Below are 21,384 nucleotides of genomic sequence, written 5' to 3' on the forward strand. Positions count from 1 at the left end.
CTCAAAAAAGTACTAGGTCAAAACCAATCAGCTCAAACTGAGATTCCTGAAGTCAATGAAGAAGGAAGGATTGTCTTAGAACTTGAAGGTATCCTTGCAACCAGAGAGAAGGTGCTACGTTCCAAAACTATTAGAGAATACCTGATCAAGTGGAAAAAACTTCCAGAAGAAGACTCTTCATGGGAAACTTAGAAGTTCCGACAGCAATATTCCTCGTTACCCTTGCTTTGAGGACAAAGCAATTTTTAAGGGTGGGGCAATGTTATGAATAAATATTCATAACTAAATATTTTAAAATAAATATATTAAATAATAAATATTAACAATTAGTAATTTAATTAATTAAATGTCGTTAATTATGAAAGGGCATTATTGTCCAAAGACATGAATTAAGAAAAAAAAAAACTTGTGGCCTATCAATCCCAAAAGAATCCTTCCTTCGTTATACCCAGAAAAATCCTTCCTATCCCTTCTTCGCACTTTTGCTTTGTAGGCCTCTTCTTCGCACTTCTCTTCACCAAATTGCTTGTCGAGTTGCTTACCTCTAAGTGAGGTCGAGTGTGGCTACGTATACACATCTTCTCATGTCCCTTGGGTCGACATGATCTCAAGTAGGGAGGCCGACTTCTTCTAGCAAGTTCTTTCTTCGTTGTAGGCCGACTTGAAGAGGATAAGTGACAAGGCCTTGGAGGATACTTTAAATAGACAAGTTTGACCTTTTACAAAGTGTAACATGACTTCATTACATGATAATGACTCTATCATTTTATGACTAGATGACAAATAATTCCTAAAGACTCTCAATGGGAGTCTTGAATCAAAAATAAAATCTCTTGCTCATGAAACCCATAATGGCATAAAGCAAGCAATGCAATAATTTTATTTTTCTTCTTTACATCTCATTACATAAAATCATATTTACATGTCATTATGAAGACCGAACATAGTTACACTTTTCAACACTCCCTCTTAACTAGGGAGGTATTCATAATGGTACTTGATCATTCTCAATCTGAAGAATTTCTCATAAGAAGAATTCGGATTGGTAACTCATTTATCATATCAACCAACATTGTTACATAGAAATGCCTTGACTAACAGCTCTGTCTCTCCACAAGATCTGAGCTCAATGCTGGCGAGACCAATGATTTATAGAAATATCTCTCCCGAAACATACCCTACCTGGGTACTCAGGGTGTGTTCCATCAGGACTATTCTTATCTTGGATTCCTAGTCCTTAAAGAATTTCAATCCTCTACGATCACTCTTCTCTTGGATGCCCTATCTCATCCTCAAAGTATCGGATGCCAAATGATTACCCAATCCTTCGTTCTGTCTTCCCAAGTGAAGACCAAAATGATGTGTCTATCTCTCCCTCTCAAATAGGGAGGACATATTCCAATAAAGGAATGTACTCATTCCTACAAAAGGAATGTACCTAAGCTCCCTCTTGGCTTAGGAATTTCCAATTTTCTTCCAAGTAAGAAACTTATTTCCAAGCTCCCTCTTAACTAGGGACCTACAGCAGCTCCTCGGGTGGAAATGATGGGACAACCAGCTGCTTGAAGAACTCCTTTTCCTTCGATGTCATGAATTTCTCTTGTCATGGAGTCTTCGTCTTTTGGGACTTCTTCATAGGGCACATACCATCCATCACTTTCATTCATGAGTCAGTCATGTCCTCATTCCTTTCATCAGAAAGTGATCCATCAGTTTTCATTTGGCTTTGCTTCATTTTATGTTGCTTTCTTCATGCCATATTTTTCGAAAGGATCTTACATCCTTCTATATGGTTCTCTTGGAAGTTATCCACAAATTTTACCTTTGGCAGTCCCGCATGAGCCCATCCAGATATTAGTTCAAAAATAAGAAATGAATACTTAGACCAAAAATTACCTTTGTGATGGTATTTCATCGTGACATCTTCCTGTAGGTATCAGCATCCTGCATACATGTTGACACATCTCCCAAATATATCCATTGTCAAGGGTCTTTATCTGTATCTGAATTTCATCAGAGTCTTTATATCTTTCCGAGATATATCCTAGTCAAATAGTCAAATATCCTTCTACCATTGTTGCATATCTAATGATCTCTTCCTCGTTTCCCTCACACTCTTCATTCCCAGGAGCTTCCAATCAGAGTTCCTTAATTGTAGCCAGCTCCCTTATGCTTCATATGAGAACATATTATGTTGATTTCATCTAGTGCGACCTATGCTTTTCTACAACTTTTAGAGGAGGAGATCCCCTTTTCTTTGATCATGTTTCCCAAGATGGAAATAGTGATCCATATTATCTGCAACCATATGACATGACTTTCATAATAACCTATGTAAGCATACATACCTCATCTTTCTTTTGGGTCATCCAAACTTCTTGCAACAGCTTCCTTTGAACGAAAGAGCTTTATCCTTTAGACCTGCTTCATTGTTATGTCATCATACCATCATCCCTTGAATCCCACGAGTTGGAATTCTTGATGAAACATTTGCTTCCTTTCTAGATCGGTGAATCCTCTGATAAGGATTCCATCAGAGAAACTTGAGGATCTTTCATATCCTCACCCAGCAGATGTTTCCTTATTGACTATTGTATGATGATCCCAATCGATGATGACCTCTACTTCTTTCTATAAGTATCACTTGAGATTTCAATGAGGTTTCCAAGAGCTCTTATTCTTTGTAATCAATAGAATTTATTCCAGACATTCTTTCTGCTTCCCATGTCAAGAGCTCTTACTTCTAATGCTTCTATCACGATGCTATTTTCTAATCTGATGCATCCTATCTTATTTACACTACTTCCTATCTATAAATTACAAGTGAAAAGTACCTTCTAGTGAAGAAGATCATCTCAGTCATAGTAGAGATCTTTTACTTCTTCCTTTTTAAGCTTCTTTGTCTCAGGTTCTTTCACTTCCTCAGTAATATGGGCTTCTTCCCTATCCCTCTTGTCCTTCTTATGTTTAGGACAATCTCTTCTATAGTGCCCAAGTTCCTGACATCCATAGCATCTTATCTTAGCCATGTTCTTCTTTTTCTTTTGAGGACCAAACTTTCCAAATTTCCCTTTTCTTCTTGTCATAGCAGCATATGCTTGATTCTGCTCATTTGGTCCTACATCAACCTTTGCCTTTAGTCTGGTTTCTTCGATCTTACAGAGTGACCATAGATCTTGAAATGGAGTAGTCTCTTTCTTCCCATATAAACTTGAAGTGAAGTTACCCCATTCTTCCAGTAGTGCATTCAGTACCACTGTGGTCATCTCTCTATCAGACATGACTTCTCCTAGCTCTTGTAGTTGATCTCGAATTTTTGATATCCTCATGAAGTATGAGGCTATTCCATCTTCCTTAGACATCTTTAGTTTGTAGAGTTCTTGCCTTAATGAGATTGCATTCTCCTGCAGTACTTACAAAAAACAATTCTACCAATTTGTCATATATAGCTTTTACAGTGTCCAACTTTGATACATATGGGATTAGAGAGGCTTATATAGATTCTATAAGAATCCTCTAGGCTCTCACTTCTCCCTTCATGAATCTAGCATGTGCTTAAGTATCTTTCTTTGGACGCTGGGTTATCGACCCCTTGATGTAAGCCATGACCTCATTCTCAATAAAATTTAGGTTTGTCCTTTTCTTCCATGCAAGGAAATTTGCAGCCCCAACCAATTTATTGCTTTCCTTGCAAAAAGACATTTTGATATTATCAGATATAGTCATAGACTTACTTGAGAAATTGATGCTTGCTTCCTCCTTAATCTTGATGTTGATAGAGGATTTGCTTCTTGAGGAATTGATGAGAGAGAGCTTGATTCACGATCCTTCTTGAATGTTCTAGTCTTCCTTCTTTCTTGAAGATGGTTTCAAGACTCTTGCTGGTGTAGATTTCTTCGATCTAGGGTTTTGAAGATCTTGCCCTTGGTAGCCCTTGAATGTGCTATGATTCTTCTTCGAGGCTTGATGTCTTCTTGATTGAATGCCCCTTCTTGACTTCAGCACCTAAGCTCTGATACCATGTTGAGAAATCTAGGGCATAAGGAGTTAAAAGATTTCTCTGCTTGATAATTGCTTGTGATATACTTTTACCTTTTAGCTTATAGTCTTCTCTTTGTTATATTATTATTGTGTTCTTTTCATCAAGACAATTACCAATATGCACAATAGAAGACAAGTGACACAGTATGTAGGCTTGTCAACCAAGGCCAAAACCTCTCACCTCTTGAGAGGAAAACCCGATCAAAAATTCTTCTTATAGATCTTCAATTGACAAATACCAAGACCATGACAAAGACCCTTGACTCTAGTATCCTCCCAAGAACCTTGTCACTACCCTTGATGTTTTGCCTCTTCCCTGTCTCGACTTCCTTCTTGATCTTGAACTGCTTTCCTCGGCTTTCTAGAGAAACTCGGTCTCTATCCTTCACATTGCTTCTTCTCGACTTCCCCTAGAGAATCTCAGTCTCTAGGCTCTCATTGGTCTCCTCTAGAGAATCTTGGTCTCTATCTCGATCTCTATCTCGGTCACCCAAAGAATCTCGGTCTCTTAGGTTTACCCTAGATCAGAAACCCTAGTTTCCTTAATCGAGACCTATATTGCTTCTCTTCGACTTCCAATAGGTTCTTCCTTCTATCTTCTTGTGATGTCTTCGTTCCTTCTTCCTTTGCACGTTGGAGAGAATATATAACCCAAGACAAACCTCAGAAGAATCCTTCCTTCGTTGATCCCAGAAGAATCCTTCCTTCGCTATCCCCAAGAGAAACCTTCCTTCGCTATACCCAGAAGAAACCTTCCTACGTTACACCCAGAAGAATCCTTCCTTCATTATACCAGGAAAAATCCTTCCTATCCCTTCTTCGCACTTCTACTTTGTAGGCCTCTTCCTCGCACTTCTTTTCATCGAATTGCTTGTTGAGTTGCTTACCTCTAAGCGAGGCTGAATGTGGCTACTTATACACATCTTCTCATATTCCTTATGTCGACATGATCTCAAGTAGGGAGGTTGACTTCTTCTAGCAAATTATTTCTTCGTTGTTCACCGACTTGAAGAGGATAAGTGACAAGGTCTTGGAGGATACTTTACATAGACAAGTTTAACCTTTTACAAAGTCTAACATGACTTCATTACATGACAATGACTCTATCATTTTATGACTAGATGACAAATAATTCCTAAAGACTCTCAATGGAAGTCTTGACTCAAAAATAAAATCTCTTGCTCATGAAACCCATGAAACAAGCAATACAATAATTTTATTTTCTTCTTTACATCTCATTACATAAAATTGTAATTACATGTCATTATGAAGACCGAACCTAGTTACACTTCTCAACATCATCCTACCCATGTACTCCAGGACACATGGGAAGTACCTCTAATCTGGCCAATGAGTTGGGAAAAGTGGTTAGGGACCATAGTACTACCGATGGACGCATCGTGTTGTGTTCAACGACTTGATCTGATTAGGGTTCTACCGCTGGTTATGTGGACTGACTTTTGTCAGTGGAGAGTGGCAAGGTCTTGTGACCCACTCTCAATCGATTCTTCTTCATTATTTATATCAATGTTTAGCAGCGTTGAAACGAGATGCAGACATGGCATATGATGTCAGGGTGGCATGATGATGGATGGCTTGGCACGTGGAATTCTCCCTAATTGAGAGGGAGTGTTAAAATTGGCAACTAGGGAAAATTCCACTTTGGACAGCTCATTTGATGAAGGTGATGATTGCATTGAATTCCTCTTTTCAAGAGGACCAAAATCGACCTAAAGATCACTAAATTTGGATAAGGAAAAATATTTATTTATTCAAAAGAAATTTTATGAGGCATGACCTTATCAAGGCAGGAAAAATTGAAAATTTGAAATTTGAATTTGCCTCCTCAAGTGACCAAGTCGGCCTACCCATGAAGGATATAAGTAGTCTATTCAAGATACATCATCACTCATATTTTTTCTCTCTGAAATAGCCGCAGAAGGAAGATGACCCCAGCGAAGGAGGAAGGGCAAAGTTGACGTTGTGGTTGGGTTGTTTGATGGGCCGAGTTTCTTAGGCAGGAGGCTGAGTATGTTAAGGGAAAGTTTGGGCTTATTTGAGGGTTGTTCTAGGCATATCTTTCTCCTATTGCAGGTCTAAATTATCCCTGAGGCAGATCGCAGAGCTGGAGTGTTTTTGGGTGTGTTTCTATGGTGTGAAAATCTCTTCTAGGTTGACCGCATCTACAAGAAGCCCCTCTCAAGCAAGCCGCAGTCCCTCCTATAGCTACAACAAGTTTGGATTCTTGTTTGAAGGAGGCCAAGAGGCCTAGAAGACAGTTCTGCCTAGGCCGCAGTCACTTGAAGGATCAACAAAGGTGTTTGGAGCCTGTCATGAGGGTGAATGCAGAGGTTGCAACAATAGGTTAGGGTTGGCATGTGCCCTAACCAGGTCTATCATAAACTCAGAGATTTTCCAAGCACAAGACGGATTTTGGGCCCATCATATTTAGCAAAGGAGGTCGCATTATTTGATCCAACTCCTTTAGAAGATTATCTTGTAACTACTGTTGACCACTGGTTAGGGCAGAACTTGTCTGCTACTGTTCAAAGGCAGAATTGCATACTTGTCTAGGCAGTTTCCTTGGAGTTTTGACATTGGCACGGGTCATCATTTTGACAAGTCAGTTTTGACTTTGATTGTACTCTCTCTCTCTTTCTTTGTTGATCATTTGATAATAATAATAAGAAGAATTGATTACGGTTTTCCCCATCTTAGGGTTTTTCCCTGGCTTGAGCCAAAATCTTATGTCCTCTTGTCTTGGCTAGTCTCTTACTCTTGATGTTTATGTTCTTTCTTCAATTACTGTCAATGAGATAATGGTTTATGTGATTGCTAAGAAATAAATGGAAATGAAAATTGGGCTCATAAGGAACATTGAAGTAATTGACCTAAGCAAAGAACATGTTATCTAAAATTAACAATGGTGAAATAAGTTTATTTGCTTTATCTTGGTTTTATGTTCCATGGGATGTCTGTTCTTGTGCTAAGTTAGTTTATTTGATGTTTCCATCATTATCCCTAATTGAGATATGCTTCCTCCAAGTATTTGAGGAATAGAGATAGGTTTTTCTTTCCCTTAATCATCCAAAGAATTGAGAATCTAAATTGTAGCCACTAAGGCAAGTTGGTTTGTTTTCCCTACTTTTGTTTAGATTTAAAATCACTCCAAAAGAAACCTTAGAAAGTTTGTATCCTAGACTCCATTTGCCCTAAATTGAGAAGGCATAGTCTTTCTCATTTGTGGCATTCTTTTAAAACCCTAAACTCGTTTTTTTCTTTATTTTATGGTAAGTTAAGGTTAAATCACAACAAAATTTCATGTTTTTAGCATTTAATGACTTGTTTATGTATGCCTTGGGGTTAGATTTTTAGCTGTTTGTTGTCATATGCTTGATCAGCCATCAAAATTTGTTGTAATTTTGCCCTTAGTTTACTCTTAAATTTAGCCTTCATTGCATATTTTTTACACATTTTTAATGGCTAAATTTGTTGTTGTTATAAACTATTTCTTTCTACAATTTGTTGGCCTAAAACCCTAGTTTATAGTAGCTTTGGGTTTTTCTCGATTCAATGTGTTTGAGTGGCCTATTTGAGACTCCTTAAGCTAACCCTAGCCTTTAGATTAACCCATCGGTCCTTTCAAACCAAGTGTTGAACTTACTCTGTTTTCCACCACAAACCCTAGTTTGTCATATCCTTATCCAGTGGATTTTTGTTATAGGATCCTTAGGGAAACTTAGCTTAAGATCCTTGGGTTACTTGATCCCTAAGCCCTAGCAGGGAAGCCTCCCTTGTGTTGCATTGTGTCCTTCACTAAAACGAGAGAACTAGTTGTTGAGGTGACCATGGTAACACTCTTGTGTATTGCACATTGTCTAGGTCGCCTAGTGAGGCTTTGCACTAGGTGCTAGATTTTACTGTAACACACCCCATAATGGGAGTCAACAACCTTGTCATTGTATTCAAGTGACAAGTACCTTCCCAATTTAATCAATCCACTTTCCTTTCAATCAAAACTTTCATTGATTATTCTAGGCACAAGATTTGCCACCTCATGCACCAATGAGTTGTTTACATATCAAGTTCTAATTTCTAACACATGATCAAAACACTATCTTAAGTGGTAACTTGACCAATACCAATCCAAGATAATTCAAGTTTTCTTTCCATAATTAGTGTTATTCACTTTATTACAATTGATGATGCTACTAGTGCCAATATTGGTTTGGAGGCCAATTAGTTTGCCCTTAGTTTACTCTTAAATTCAGTCTTCATTCCATATATTTTTACACATATTTAATGGCTAAATTTGTTGTTGTTATAAACTATTGCTTTCTCCAATTTGTTGGCCTAAAACCCTAGTTTATAGTAGCTTAGAGTTTTTCTCGATTCAATGTGTTTGATTGACCTATTTGAGACTCCTTAAGCTAACCCTAGCCTTTAGGTTAACCCATGGGTCCTTTCAAACCAAGTCTTTAACTTACTCTATCGTCCACCGCAAACCCTAGTTTGTCATATCCTTATCCAGTGGATTTTTGTTATAGGATCCTTAGGGAAACTTAGCTTAAGATCCTTGGGTTACTTGATCCCTAAGCCCTAGCAGGGAAGCCTCCCTTGTGTTGCATTGTGCCCTTCACTAAAAAGAGAGAACTAGTTGTTGAGGTGACCATGGTAACACTCTTGTGTGTTGCACATTGTCTAGGTCGCCTATTGAGGCTTAGGACTAGGTGCTGGATTTTACTGTAACACACCCCATAATGGGAGTCAACAACCTTGTCATTGTATCCAAGTAACAAGTACCTTCCCAATTTAATCAATCCACTTTCCTTTCAATCAAAACTTTCATTGATTATTCTAGGCACAAGATTTTCCACCTCATGCACCAATGAGTTGTTTACGTATCAAGTTCTAATTTCCAACACATCATCAAAACACTATCCTAACTGGTAACTTGGCCAATATCAATCCAAAATAATTCAAATTTTCTTTCCATAATTAGTGTTATTCACTTTATTACAATTGATGATGCTACTAGTACCAATATTGATTTGGAGGCCAATGAATTTTTATATTGTTGTCATAAATTCTCATGTTGTAAAATTATCTTCATCTAAAACCCTAATTTATAACAGCAATCTTAAATTGAATGGTGGCATGTGTTTGGATTCTGGAATTTATTTGAGCATATCCGGGACTTATCTTAGCCCTGTAGACTTAGCCATAGGTTATTTGAACTCATCACCTCTTTTTCACCCTAAGCCCAACTTTATTGAACATAATTCTAGGGTATAAATTTAACAAGTTCCTATAAGGGTATTTAGCTTGGGATTTCTTGGGTTACTTAATCTTGGAGACATGTTGGGGAAGCCTCCCTTGTGGGGATAACCGATAATATCCAACCACAAAATAGTAGGACAACAACCACTAGGGTGACAGTGGTGGTTGATCTTAGTGTTGCTCTAAACCTAGAGTACCTAGCGAGGTTTTGCAATAGGTTGCTAGATTTTGTGGTAATAGGTCCACACCACCTTAGATCCATGTTGAGATACATCAAGATCTCTAGGAGGTTTGGAGTTGTTGAGTTAAATCATTTATGCGGGGGACACCTATTGAAAGGTGCATTACTAGATTATGTCCTTCTATTACGATTTCTTTGGCCTTGAGTTAACAGTGGTCTTACCTCTTCTTTAGCCCTAGTCACCACCATGAGAATGTTGATCCACCCATATGCCCCAAGGCCCCGTCATTGTGGACCTCTCTTTGAATAACATTATCCAAGAATCCTTTGGTGTGGGCAACCACACTAGTGATTTGAACAATGAATGAGGTCAGCTCCCTCCTCCCCCTTATCACAGATACATCCTTGTCTAAGCTATGTTTCTTCACAGGAGGTCCTTCACTTTATAGAGTTTTCTTTTTTGGGTTAACCTACTTGTACGCATATGCTTATGTCATTTTGTGCCCTATTGCTCTTGTACTCATTTTCATTTCATCTTATTTTAGGATGCTCCATCTTATTTTGCAAGTGAGAAACCCATTTTGCAAGTTGAAGAAAGCCCTATATGGGCTGAAGCAAGCACCACAAACACAATGTTCTAGGAGGGATGAGTATTTAATCAGTTAGGCTTTTCCAAGACTTCATAAATTATAATTTTTTTTGGCTAAATTTGATTTCATAATGTTATCTTGGTCCTAGATGTAGATGACCTTATCATTATAGGAAACTCTAACCAACTGTCATGTCCCTTCTCAAACACATTTGAAACAGGGTACTGCTACACAATTTTGCATAGTTTTGACTAAGGAAGAGGACCCCACACTTTCGACTTAGGGACTTAGGAGCCAAATCGACTTTATTTGGCTGCTAGTGGAATGTGGGGGCCACCCACATGGGAGTTCGAATTAGCCATTCGAACAGCTTGGAGGGAAAGTCGAATGGGTGGATGGAGGGGCCCACATGAGGCTAAGGAGGCCCAAGGAGTTATAAGGAGAGATCAACTCTCATTTTGGTTTCATCTTTGACATTTGCAAACAACTACTCAATTGTTCACTCTGTTGTTTAGCTAAGTCAACCGGTTATTTAGCCACGAGTCTCTCAAGCGGGAGATTCAACCTCTACTTCGGGGGACCATCCATGCCCGCCCTAGGGAGGTAGTTCCACAAGGTTTTTCAGGAGTTACGGGGCAATGACATAACACCATTAGCCAAAACAGAGCAAGGAGTGCGTATTTCTAGGCAGCCAAAGAATACACAGAGGGAGATTGAGGCCAGCAGAGATTATATTGCTTGTCAAGAGTTAGGGAGCCGAGGTAGTAGCATTAGGCCAGCATTGTTGTTGGGTTTTACAGCTAGCTGAGCCAGCATTCCAACAATTCGAATTGTTAGGCTGAGGGAGAGCGCAGAGGCCACTTAGCAGATTTTCGTGGAGCTTGGGAGCAGGTGATTTTGGCCAAGAGCTCATCCGAGAAGTCAGGGGTTGGATAGCAAGGGTGAACCCAGCACTCTCGAGGTGTTTTCAAGAGGATTGACAGGCAGTTTCCAACAGGCCAAGTTTTGCAGCTACAATTGAGTTGAGGCTCCAAGGGGGTCGAAAAGCAGAGGTCCAAACCAGCAAAAATCCCTTTTGGGTTTTTATGGGTGTAGGCCAAGGCAGCATACAATTTTCTGGGCAGTATAAGTGCACTTTCTAGCCATTTGAACTTCAACAGAGAGGCAGTTTCTAGGCAACGTAGTGTAAATTGGTCCAGCAATTGGTCAACCTTTAGCTCAGCCATTTTCCCACTTGGGTTTGGTCATGCTTGTCCATTAAGACAAGCCCAGGTACACCATATTGTTATCTATTGTATTTTGCCTTCAGAAACTTAATAAAATGGCTCAACAGTTCCCTGTTTACAACTTTTATGTGGATGTTTGATGTGTATTTCGTTTTTATAATTTGTTGCACAGATTATTTGCTTGTTATCACTTGTATTCCTTTTTAGGATCATTTCGTGGTGTAAGAAGAAATTGAGTTTGACATTAATGCCATTCGTCGTTATCACTTGTATTCCTTTTTAGGATCATTTCGTGGTGTAAGAAGAAATTGAGTTTGACATTAATGTCATTCGTCTATAGAACTAATTTTTGGAACTAAAGGTTTCACAGGTTGTAAGTGAAGTCCTTCTTGGACAAGGGAAGTATACCCTAGAGATTTTGAATAGACTTCAGATGTTGGACATAAAGCCCATCTCTACTGCTATGGTTCCAAATTTGAAGTTGACTTCTGATGAGAATTCAAATTTGATTAAACCTCCTCTATACAAGAAGTGTTGGACATAAAGCCCATCTCTATTGTGATGGTTCCAAATTTGAAGTTGACTTGTGATGAGGATTCAAATTTGACTGATCCTCCTCTATACAAGAAGTGTTGGACAGAAAACCCATCTCTACTGTAATGGTTTCAAATTTGAAGTTGACTTGTGATGAGGATTTGGATGATCCTCCTCTATATAAGAAACTGATCAAGTCATTGATGTACCTTGTGCATACTGGGATAGACTTGTGCTATGAAATTAATACTCTGAATCAATTTTAAGTATGTAGAACTCTGAAGTAGGACAGCCCTAATAGAATAGTTAGAGTCAAGTGTGATTTTTGACTTCTTCTTTATATGTTGTTCACCTCCGTCCACCGCTTGGATGCTTGACATGAGCACATGATGAATTTGAGCGCAAGTCGACTTGATAGAAATCATAGTAGAGTAAAAAACCAAAAAGAGAAATAAAACAATTTAAAATTTAAAATAGAAAGGATTGTGTTATTGAATTGTGTCAACCATAGGATGAGTGATTAAGAATCAATGAGATAGATTTTTTATTTAGAGTGTTTATAAGGGGGATGTGTTTAATCTATGGAAGAAATACTTTAAGTTAGTTAAATATACAACAAAATTCGTGCGATTTAAAATAAATATTTTAAGTTAGTTAAATATACAACAAAATTCGTGCGATTTTAAAATGCTCATCAATTTTTTTGTTAGAGTCGAGATTTTGTTAAGTCATTACCAAGTTAAAATTCTACAACATTGGTATATACAACCTTCTACTAAATGACTTTCTCAACAAAACCTAATTTTAATCAAATTAATTAGATTTGGGATAAGTTAATAACATCCATAAATTGAAATGCTTGTGCAATTCCTAATTAGAACTTGTAACCAATTACCATGAGAAACAATGTTGTGAAAGATCTAAACAAAATCCACCAACAAATCACTTTATGGAAACATAATGATAAGGATCAAATAATCTTTTAAAGTGTTCCCATACAAAGGAGAGAATGTAAAAAAATCTAAACCTACATAAGGCAACAAAGTATATAATATGTGTTAACAAAGAAATCATTGAACCAACCAAAACATCATGATGAAAATTGAAATTCTAGTTACAAACTAAGTCACCGGTTTGGCAAACAAAATCATTCAAGTTTGAAGTTCATCAAATTTAATTGCGAGCCAAATTTGTTTGATGGGGTTCGTCGAATATCAAGCTGAATTTGAAGCCATATTTGAACCATAAACTTTCCCTGAAATTTGTCAAAAATTTGCCCGAAATTTGAGAGGGGTTCAGCATAGCACACTCCCGAGAACCATAACAATGCAATCTGAACCTTTAGTCTCAGTTCTGAGTCCTGACTACTTCCATTATTTCAAATCTAATCCCGATGTTCCCTCGGCAATGATCCAAGACTACTCGGATCGATGGTCATCGTGCAACGGGTGTCATCATGACGTGCCCTCGACAACAATCCATGATTGTTCAAACTAATGTCATTGCGTGACTGGTGTCCTTGCATAACCCTGGGTCGGCCCCATCGAAGTTCGAGTAGTGCTCAAGAGTCATTGGTAGACTCCATCTCTAGAGATGAGCTAACTTGTTGCGTCATGAGTTAGCCTTTGAGTAGTGAGACCTGTCACCCTACTATAGATCGAGGTTTCATAACTCATTTTGCTCCTCGATTGGGGTTTGCTCTAGGTTTCATAACTCATTTTGCTTCTCGATTGGGGTTTGAGAGTAGGGTTTCATAGCTAATTTTTTGTCGAACTCGAACACCAACAAGAATAACCAGTTGGCAAACTTCAAAGTCGTCAAACTCGAACACGAACAAGATCCAGGTGACTTAGATTACAAATTCACAAAACCCTAGGCATACCCTCAATAAAATGTCATCTAACAATAAATTGAAATAGGATGCACTTTTTTGTGAGGTCTCTGATCACAACCATCTTCTAACTATAAACCTTCCTAACTTTTGCACAGCCAAGAATGTATTGGAATCTTGAGCGATGTGTCCAAAGGAATTCCATATAAAGATGTGATTCCCCATATTGCAACTACAAGCATTAATGTATATTTATGGCCTATGATCAATGGAATCTTCTAATTCAGCGCTTTGGTTTTTGGGTACCAATTTATCCACCTGTTCCACAAGCACATCGAGCCGTGGTTGATTCGCGACCACCCTTATGGGGCTGGAAATTTCACTGAAAAGAGTGATAATGAGGACGACTTCCAATAAAGTTACTACCAAATGTCAGTGCTTGCAACAATCAATCATTCATATAATTGAAAACCACTCTTCCTTTCTTTTTCATTTCATCAATTTGAATGATTTGAATATATTAATGTTTAATTTAATCAATCCAATCTGTATGCAGTGCTAAATTCCGAAGATTAGCTCAAACAGTTCAACCATCTATCCATTCTATCCAAGGCATGTTGCCCACAGGGAGGTCATTTGTTACAAATTCAAATGTAGTTGAGTCTCTCGAGATTTCCAACTGCTATGGTAAGTTGTAGTTGAGTTGCCCTCAATCCAGATATTCTGCAGCAAATGGGGGACTTATGAAGCTTTTCTTGGGAAAATCCCAAAAAGTTAGCTTGACTAGTTGTTGCCAATGTTACTGGGCATTTGGCTTCTTCTATGCCACTAGGTGCCTAGTTCAAATCCCCTGGCGCAATAGTCTATGCTGACAGATTTACTAGAAATGTCATCCATAAATGTAAAAGCATTCCTTGGGTTTACTCGTTAATACTTGTATATGCTGCAATTTCTAAACTAATTTATACTTTCAAGTGCTGTCAATGTTATTAGGCATTTGGCTTCTTCTATGTCACTAGGTGCCTAGTTCAAATCCCCTGGCACAATAGTCTAGGTTGACAGATTTACTAGAAATGTCATCCATAAATGTAAAAGCATTCCTTGAGTTTCCTCGTCAATTCTTGTATACGCTGCAACTTCTGAATTAATTTATACTTTCAAGTGGGGCACTTCATAGATCTAAACTTGTTGGTTCAGTTCTTGTCAACTTCCAGTAATTCTCCTGAGAAATGATATTACTGAAGTTGATCAATTCCAGGCAATTTGCCTTCTTTTCTAGCTTGTTAACTACCCTCACAAACTTATAATATTTTAACTAGCAAAGGCAAAAATCATGAGCTCTGTACCAGCTCAGTGCCATTTTAGCACCGACAGCTTTAAGGCAGCAGCTCTCGCAGTAGCATGAAACTTTCAAAATAATTTATAGTACTAAATGAAATCATGTTGAAATCATGTTAATGTGTGCAATCATGTTAATTTGTGCAGCAGAAAGGTTTTTTTTGTTTTTTTTAGATTTAGCTTAAGAGTTTGTCTTATTTAGACATAAAGAGGTATTTGAGAGTCTGTCTTTATTACCCAGTCAATTCAGAAAGCATAGTGATTAGTCGGGCACACATTCATAGATAGCAGTGACCACTGACGGGACATTTCAGAAGGCATGGCGATTAGTCAGGGCACATTGATAAATAGTGGCCAGTGATGGCTGTCATTGCTGAATGTTGACGGCTAAATTATGATAGGTTTTGCCAACTTCTAAAAAATAAAAATATTTTGAGAGTGTGAATGTTAAATAAGTCTAACCCAATGGGCAAGCATGTGCAGTTGTGTGGCTTCTTGAGATGATTGAAGAAAAGGAGATTGAAGAATTTACCAGGATGGCATCAATATCGTCCTCTTGTGAAATCTTCTTCTCTTCTCTGCGACTCCTCTTCTCTTCCGATTTGGCCGTCTTTCGTTCGGTTTTCTGTTTTCCCGTTCCTGGCTTCTTCTGTTTTTTGCCCATTATATTCTGTCCCTCCCTCGCTCTTGAGATATATTGAATCTGGAATCAAAGATTCTGCAAAGCCTTCCTTTTAAAAATAGCCGGCTTTGCCTTATAGACTGAGCTAGTTGTCGCCTCTTTGCTTCCTAGATTGATCTACTTGTTTTAAAAATCTAGAGTCTTGCTTTCTTTCCGTGCCCCAGAGTGCCAAAGTTGATTGGCCAAAGCTTCGCTTCCCTCGTGCAAAGCCTTCCTTTTAAAAATAGCCGGCTTTGCCTTTATAGACTGAGCGACTTGTCGCCTCCTTGCTTCCTAGATTGATCTACTTGTTTTAAAAATCTAGAGTCTTGCTTTGTTTCCGTGCCCTAAAGTGCCAAAGTTGATTGGGCCAAAGCTTCGCTTCCCTCGCATGACATCTTTGTATGTATTTCATTGTTGTATCACTTAATTGCGTTGACGGACATCCTCTAACCAAGTAAGTATGGAACTGTGTGTAAACCTGTATTTCATTGTTTATCACTTAATTGCATCGACAGGCATCCTCTAAGTATGGAACTGTGTATCGCCCTGTTAGGTTATATAAATGTTTTCATTTATCAAATTAAATAAAAATTAAAATAAAATAAAATCGAGTTCAAATCTGGTTGATAATGAAAACAAATTTATTTCTTCGGAGACATTTAATTTTTCTAGGTAATTGATAAATCCCGAATTTAGATTTAGATCGGTATATATCTGGTTGATAATGAAAAAATTTATTTCTTCCGAGAAATTTGATTTTTCTAGGTAATTGATAAATCCCGAATTTAGATTTAGATTGTTATATATTTTGTAGTATTTTGTGTTTTGATTTTAACGAATTTAGATTTAGATTTAGATGGGTATATATTTTGTAGTATTTTGTATTTTGATTTTAATTTGTAATCTGCAATATGTATATGGAAGAAGGATATCGAGATGAAGGAATTGGGTCAAAAGTGGTTGGAATTCGGTAAAAATATCTCAAAAAATCTTACATAACAATGTTTGAATCACGTTTTTGATGGTGGAAATGGATTCAGCGCCATCAAAAACTTTTGGGGCACCCAAAATCTTGAAGTTACCTGGATTTACAAAAATCTCTCCATAATTTTCAAGGCAAAAAAACAATATGTTTAGACTACAGCATTTAGATGTTGATGAGGTACTTTTTAAATTTTGAGTTTATTCAATTTGAAAATTGTTGTTTTCAATGTAAAAATAGTTTTTAATCAAATTTGATTGCACGAAAAGGAGCTCAACCCAATATGGTAGAGATGTTGTAATGTCCTTTAAACATTTTGAATCAGTCAAAATAAAGTAAAAATAAAAAGTCTACCTTGTTATTTTTATTTTATTTTTTGGAAATTAAACCAACCCAGATCCATCTTCACTCCAGATCTACAAAATGTCTAGAGAGATCAAATCCCTTGAGATGCAAACCTTTTTTAGAGTAACAAGAGACTTCAAGCAAACATTTTTTAAAGTGAAAAGAGACTTCAAGCAAACATTTTTTAAAGTAAAAAAGAGACTTCAAGCAAACCTCTTTCAGAGTGAAAAGGGACTTCAAACTTCAATTAAAAAAACACACTTTTTATTTTCCATTGTGGTTAGAAAAAGATCGTCTTTGATTTGAAAACAATTTCGAAAGAAATCACATTGGTAGATTTAGGCCGACGCCTTTCGAACCAACCAGTGTGGTTCATCATCACGACCAGATGTGATTTCTTCCAAAATTGTTTTCAAATCAAAATATGGATCACACAAGCTTGAATTTGAAGATCATCATTTTTAAACCGATCAATAACCTTTTTTTTTACTAGGCTAAGCTCAGGTTATTATTGGATGGAAGAATTGTGTTTAAATAGGGTTTCCAAAATTTTAATTTAATTATTAACAAACATACCTATTTCAAAATAGGGCTATTAGTGTTAGGATATTCCGACACATAGGAAATAGTTAAGTACAACTTGGTCTAGTATAGAGTTAGGTAAAGTGTGTTTCTTTACTATGTACATTTTGTAACTTACAATCCGACGGTCACGATATGTAGTGATCCGATGGTTCATTCTCTCCTCGGTATTACCGACACTTGATCCGTGGCTTAACACCCGATTGGTCCAAGATCTCTATTTAAAGAGCATGGAGGGTCATTTGTAGGTTAACCGTTCATGAGAGAAGCTTATGTAAATTTTCATTCTTTTATTAATAAATTGCCTGAAGTGGTCGCGTTGGCTCAGGCCGTGGACTGTTTCCCTCTTTGAGGGTTTTAACCACGTCAAAGTACTGGTGTATTGATCTGCGATGTGTTTGTGAGCGGTGTCCTTTGGTGTTCTGTCTGAGGAACTTACCCTGTAAATTCCTACATGGAAGACTGTAAGCCAGCCCCTTCTCCCTTTCAGTCTGGAGTCAAACTTTCAGTCACTTGTACTTCTCCTGAAGTTGATGCTACCTTATACCGTCAACTTGTAGGAAAACTTTTGTATCTAACACATACTCGTCCTGACCTTTCCTTTGCTGTTGGCCTTGTTGCTCGGTTTATGCAAAACCCATGTGAAAGTCATTGGAAAGCAGCTAAAAGAATACTTCGTTATGTTCGAGGTACAGTTCAGTTTGGGATTCATTACAGTGCCGAAGCATCTCCTCTATTGGTTGGTTTCACTGATTCTGATTGGGCTGGTGACCCTGATGATCGGAAGTCTACTGCAGGTTATGTGTTCACTCTTGGTTCAGGACCTATTACATGGGCTTGCAAGAAACAAGGTGCCATTTCTCTTTCTTTAGCAGAAGCAGAGTATCGTGGTGCCATAGAAGCTAGTAAGGAAGCCTTGTGGCTTCGTCAAATCCTGTCAGAGTTTGGCTTTCAGCAGCAACATCTGACTACACTTTGGTGTGATAATCAAAGTGCCATTCAACTATGCAAAGATCCAGTCCAACATCAGCGCAGCAAACACATTGAACTACACATGCACTTCATCAAAAAGCTCATTCATGACCATGTTCTTGAAGTGCAATATTGTTCAACAGATGATAAAGTTGCAAACATCTTTACAAAGGCTCTCACAGAGGCGAAGTTCACTAAACTTCGATTTATGGTTGGAGTTCACGAAGTTGTCACTAAGGGGGGATAGGCTCGAGTGCCTCCTTCCTTCTCCTATTGTGTCATATTTGTAAATCCTTCAATCCTATCCCAAGTTGTTCTTAAGGGGGGATGTTAGGATATTCTGACACATAGGAAATAGTTAAGTACAACTTGGTCTAGTATAGAGTTAGGTATAGAGTTAGGTAAAGTGTGTTTCTTTACTATGTACATTTTGTAACTTACAATCCGACGATCACGATATGTAGTGATCCGACGGTTAATTCTCTCCTTGGTATTACCGACACTTGATCCGTGGCTTAACACCCGATTGGTCCATGATCTCTATTTAAAGAGCATGGAGGGTCATTTGTAGGTTAACCGTTCATGAGAGAAGCTTATGTAAATTTTCATTCTTTTATTAATAAATTGCCTGAAGTGGCCGCGTTGGCTCAGGCTGTGGACTGTTTCCCTCTTTGAGGGTTTTAACCACATCAAAAGTACTGGTGTATTGATCTGCGATCTGTTTGTGAGTGGTGTCCTTTAGTGTTCTATATGAGGAACTTACCCTGTAAATTCCTACAATTAGAATTATAATTTAATTATCAATAACTATTATGTGTATGGTAGGAATTTAACCTCTACAAAATATTTTAGAATATTTTCAGTAGTAGTCATAGATTAGAGGTTGGGATTTATCTCAAAAGTAGTTATACCATTTCTGTCATTTTAATTAAATTAGTTAATCGAAAAAAATATCTAATGAATATGACTTATGGTTTTTTGGACATGTGGTATTAGTAAGTCATGTTATTGACCATGGTATTGTAAGAAAACTTGTTTACAAGTTATGAATCTCTATGATTAAGAATCTTTTTAAACTTTTTACCAACCATTTAATGTACTAGTAAGATTAAAAAAAAAAATCGTAAAAATTAACTAAACTATAACTTTATTTTAAATTATTATTATTGTCATTATTATTATAAAAATAAAAAATAAAATGTGAGCTAAACATATATACATTTAAAAGAACATGTAACAAGATTTTTAACCATGGAGATTCACCCCCACTTACCATGGAAATCTTTAACATGTAAATAGGGTTTGTTACAATACCATGAGCCAATATTGTGGCTTACTAATACCACATTTTAGTAGTAATTAAGATAAAGGGTTGAGATTTATCTCAAAAGTAGTTATGCCCTTTTCAGTTTTTTCTTTAATTAAAAAAATGTCATGTTCACAAGTGTCATTGGACACGTATGGCTTATTATTGTTTTACTATGCTTTTCATGTTACATACTTTTTGAAATGTATATATGCTTAATTCATATATTAAATCTTTTTATCACATGGGAGCTCACTTGGCAAGTTTGTGAAAATGTAAAGTAAACATGAGTGCAATGTCCCATGTTCAAATGCCCACTTAACTTAGTACAAGGACCCATGTTCAAATCCCTAGTTGCTTATTTGTGGTCGTGTGTTGGGGGATGGTGTGGTTCATCTACGGTATAAGACTTTCAAGCCTTACATTTGGGCACACCTTTAACAGAGTTGTGTGCCATGGACAACATCTCCATCACACTATTTGCGATGAAAATATCGTAGGAAATGTGACGAAAGTAGATGTTGGGCTAGGGCACACCAACACAAGGTGTTCAAAAACCAACACTTGGGTTTTCCATTGGGTGCATGTGGACAGCTTGGTGGCATGGTGGATGTGGATGAATATGCGCCCAACTTGACTAACCGATGGGTGCAAAATCGAGGACGAGACTATGGGAGGTGGCATGGACATTGTTGAAATTTGGTTGTCATTGATGTCAACCCAAGTAGCGCCAAAAGAAGCCATGCCTTTAACGAAGAAATTGACAGGGAAGATCAATGTTTCTGCTAGATAAACCATCTTTAGTTGATAATCCTCATCGTGTTGATTACAATGGTAGGTGGCACGCTCCATAACTCCTCGCCGTTGAGGAGAGATGCTTGATCCAATTTTGTGCCCTAAAAATTAGTCAAGATCCCAAAAAATGAAAGGACAAGGGCATGTTGATTTTTTGTTGGTATATTGGTGATATTTTTGGTTCAAAAATTATATTAAAGTAGTGTTTAGTCAAGGGAAACATAATTGATTAAGTCAACTCCAAAAAGGGGTTTGATTTTTTCGCTCCAAAATTTAAATTTCAAAATTCAAATTTGAATTTTTGGAAGGTCGACTCCCTCCAATTGATCAAGTTGGCCCCCTCCTAAAAGCCTCTTCGACCTCTATAAAAGAGAGTTTGTTTGCCCTTCCACGAGCCATGAACTCGTACACATACCTTTGATGTTTATTTACGGCCTTATGGAGTCACACCAAGTCAAAGAGGAGGCCAAGTATGAAGAGTTATGGGTTTAATTTCTATATTTTTTATTATGATTCATCGCTAGGTTTTGAGCATCTCTAAGGCCATTCAGCCATTTTCCTGAGGTTAATTCGGGTGCATTATTTGAGGCTCTTTGTGGGAATATTTCCACCTTTTGAGTTATGGTTATCAGAGGATTTGTGGACTAATATCTCATAATCTTGGAGAATATTGCAAGTTTACAATCTATGGATCTTTTCAAACCTCTAAGGCAAGGG

General features: G+C 37.5%; 1 protein-coding gene across 1 annotated transcript in view; it reads right to left on the reverse strand.

Moving 5' to 3' along the window:
* Window positions 1–16,219, reverse strand: part of LOC149222318 (Galactose oxidase/kelch repeat superfamily protein) — a 352,563-nt gene extending 336,344 nt beyond the window's left edge. The window contains exon 1 of the mRNA XM_089385362.1: window positions 15,554–16,219. Coding sequence (XP_089241488.1) covers window positions 15,554–15,685 — 132 coding nt within the window. The 5' untranslated portion in view covers window positions 15,686–16,219. The remainder of the gene's footprint in view (window positions 1–15,553) is intronic.
* Between the last annotated feature and the right edge of the window lie 5,165 nt (window positions 16,220–21,384).

This window comes from Pinus tabuliformis, chromosome Q (assembly GCF_031772625.1).
Source record: "Pinus tabuliformis cultivar Carrire ecotype Pingquan chromosome Q, CPIR1, whole genome shotgun sequence".
Taxonomy (NCBI): Eukaryota; Viridiplantae; Streptophyta; class Pinopsida; order Pinales; family Pinaceae; genus Pinus; species Pinus tabuliformis.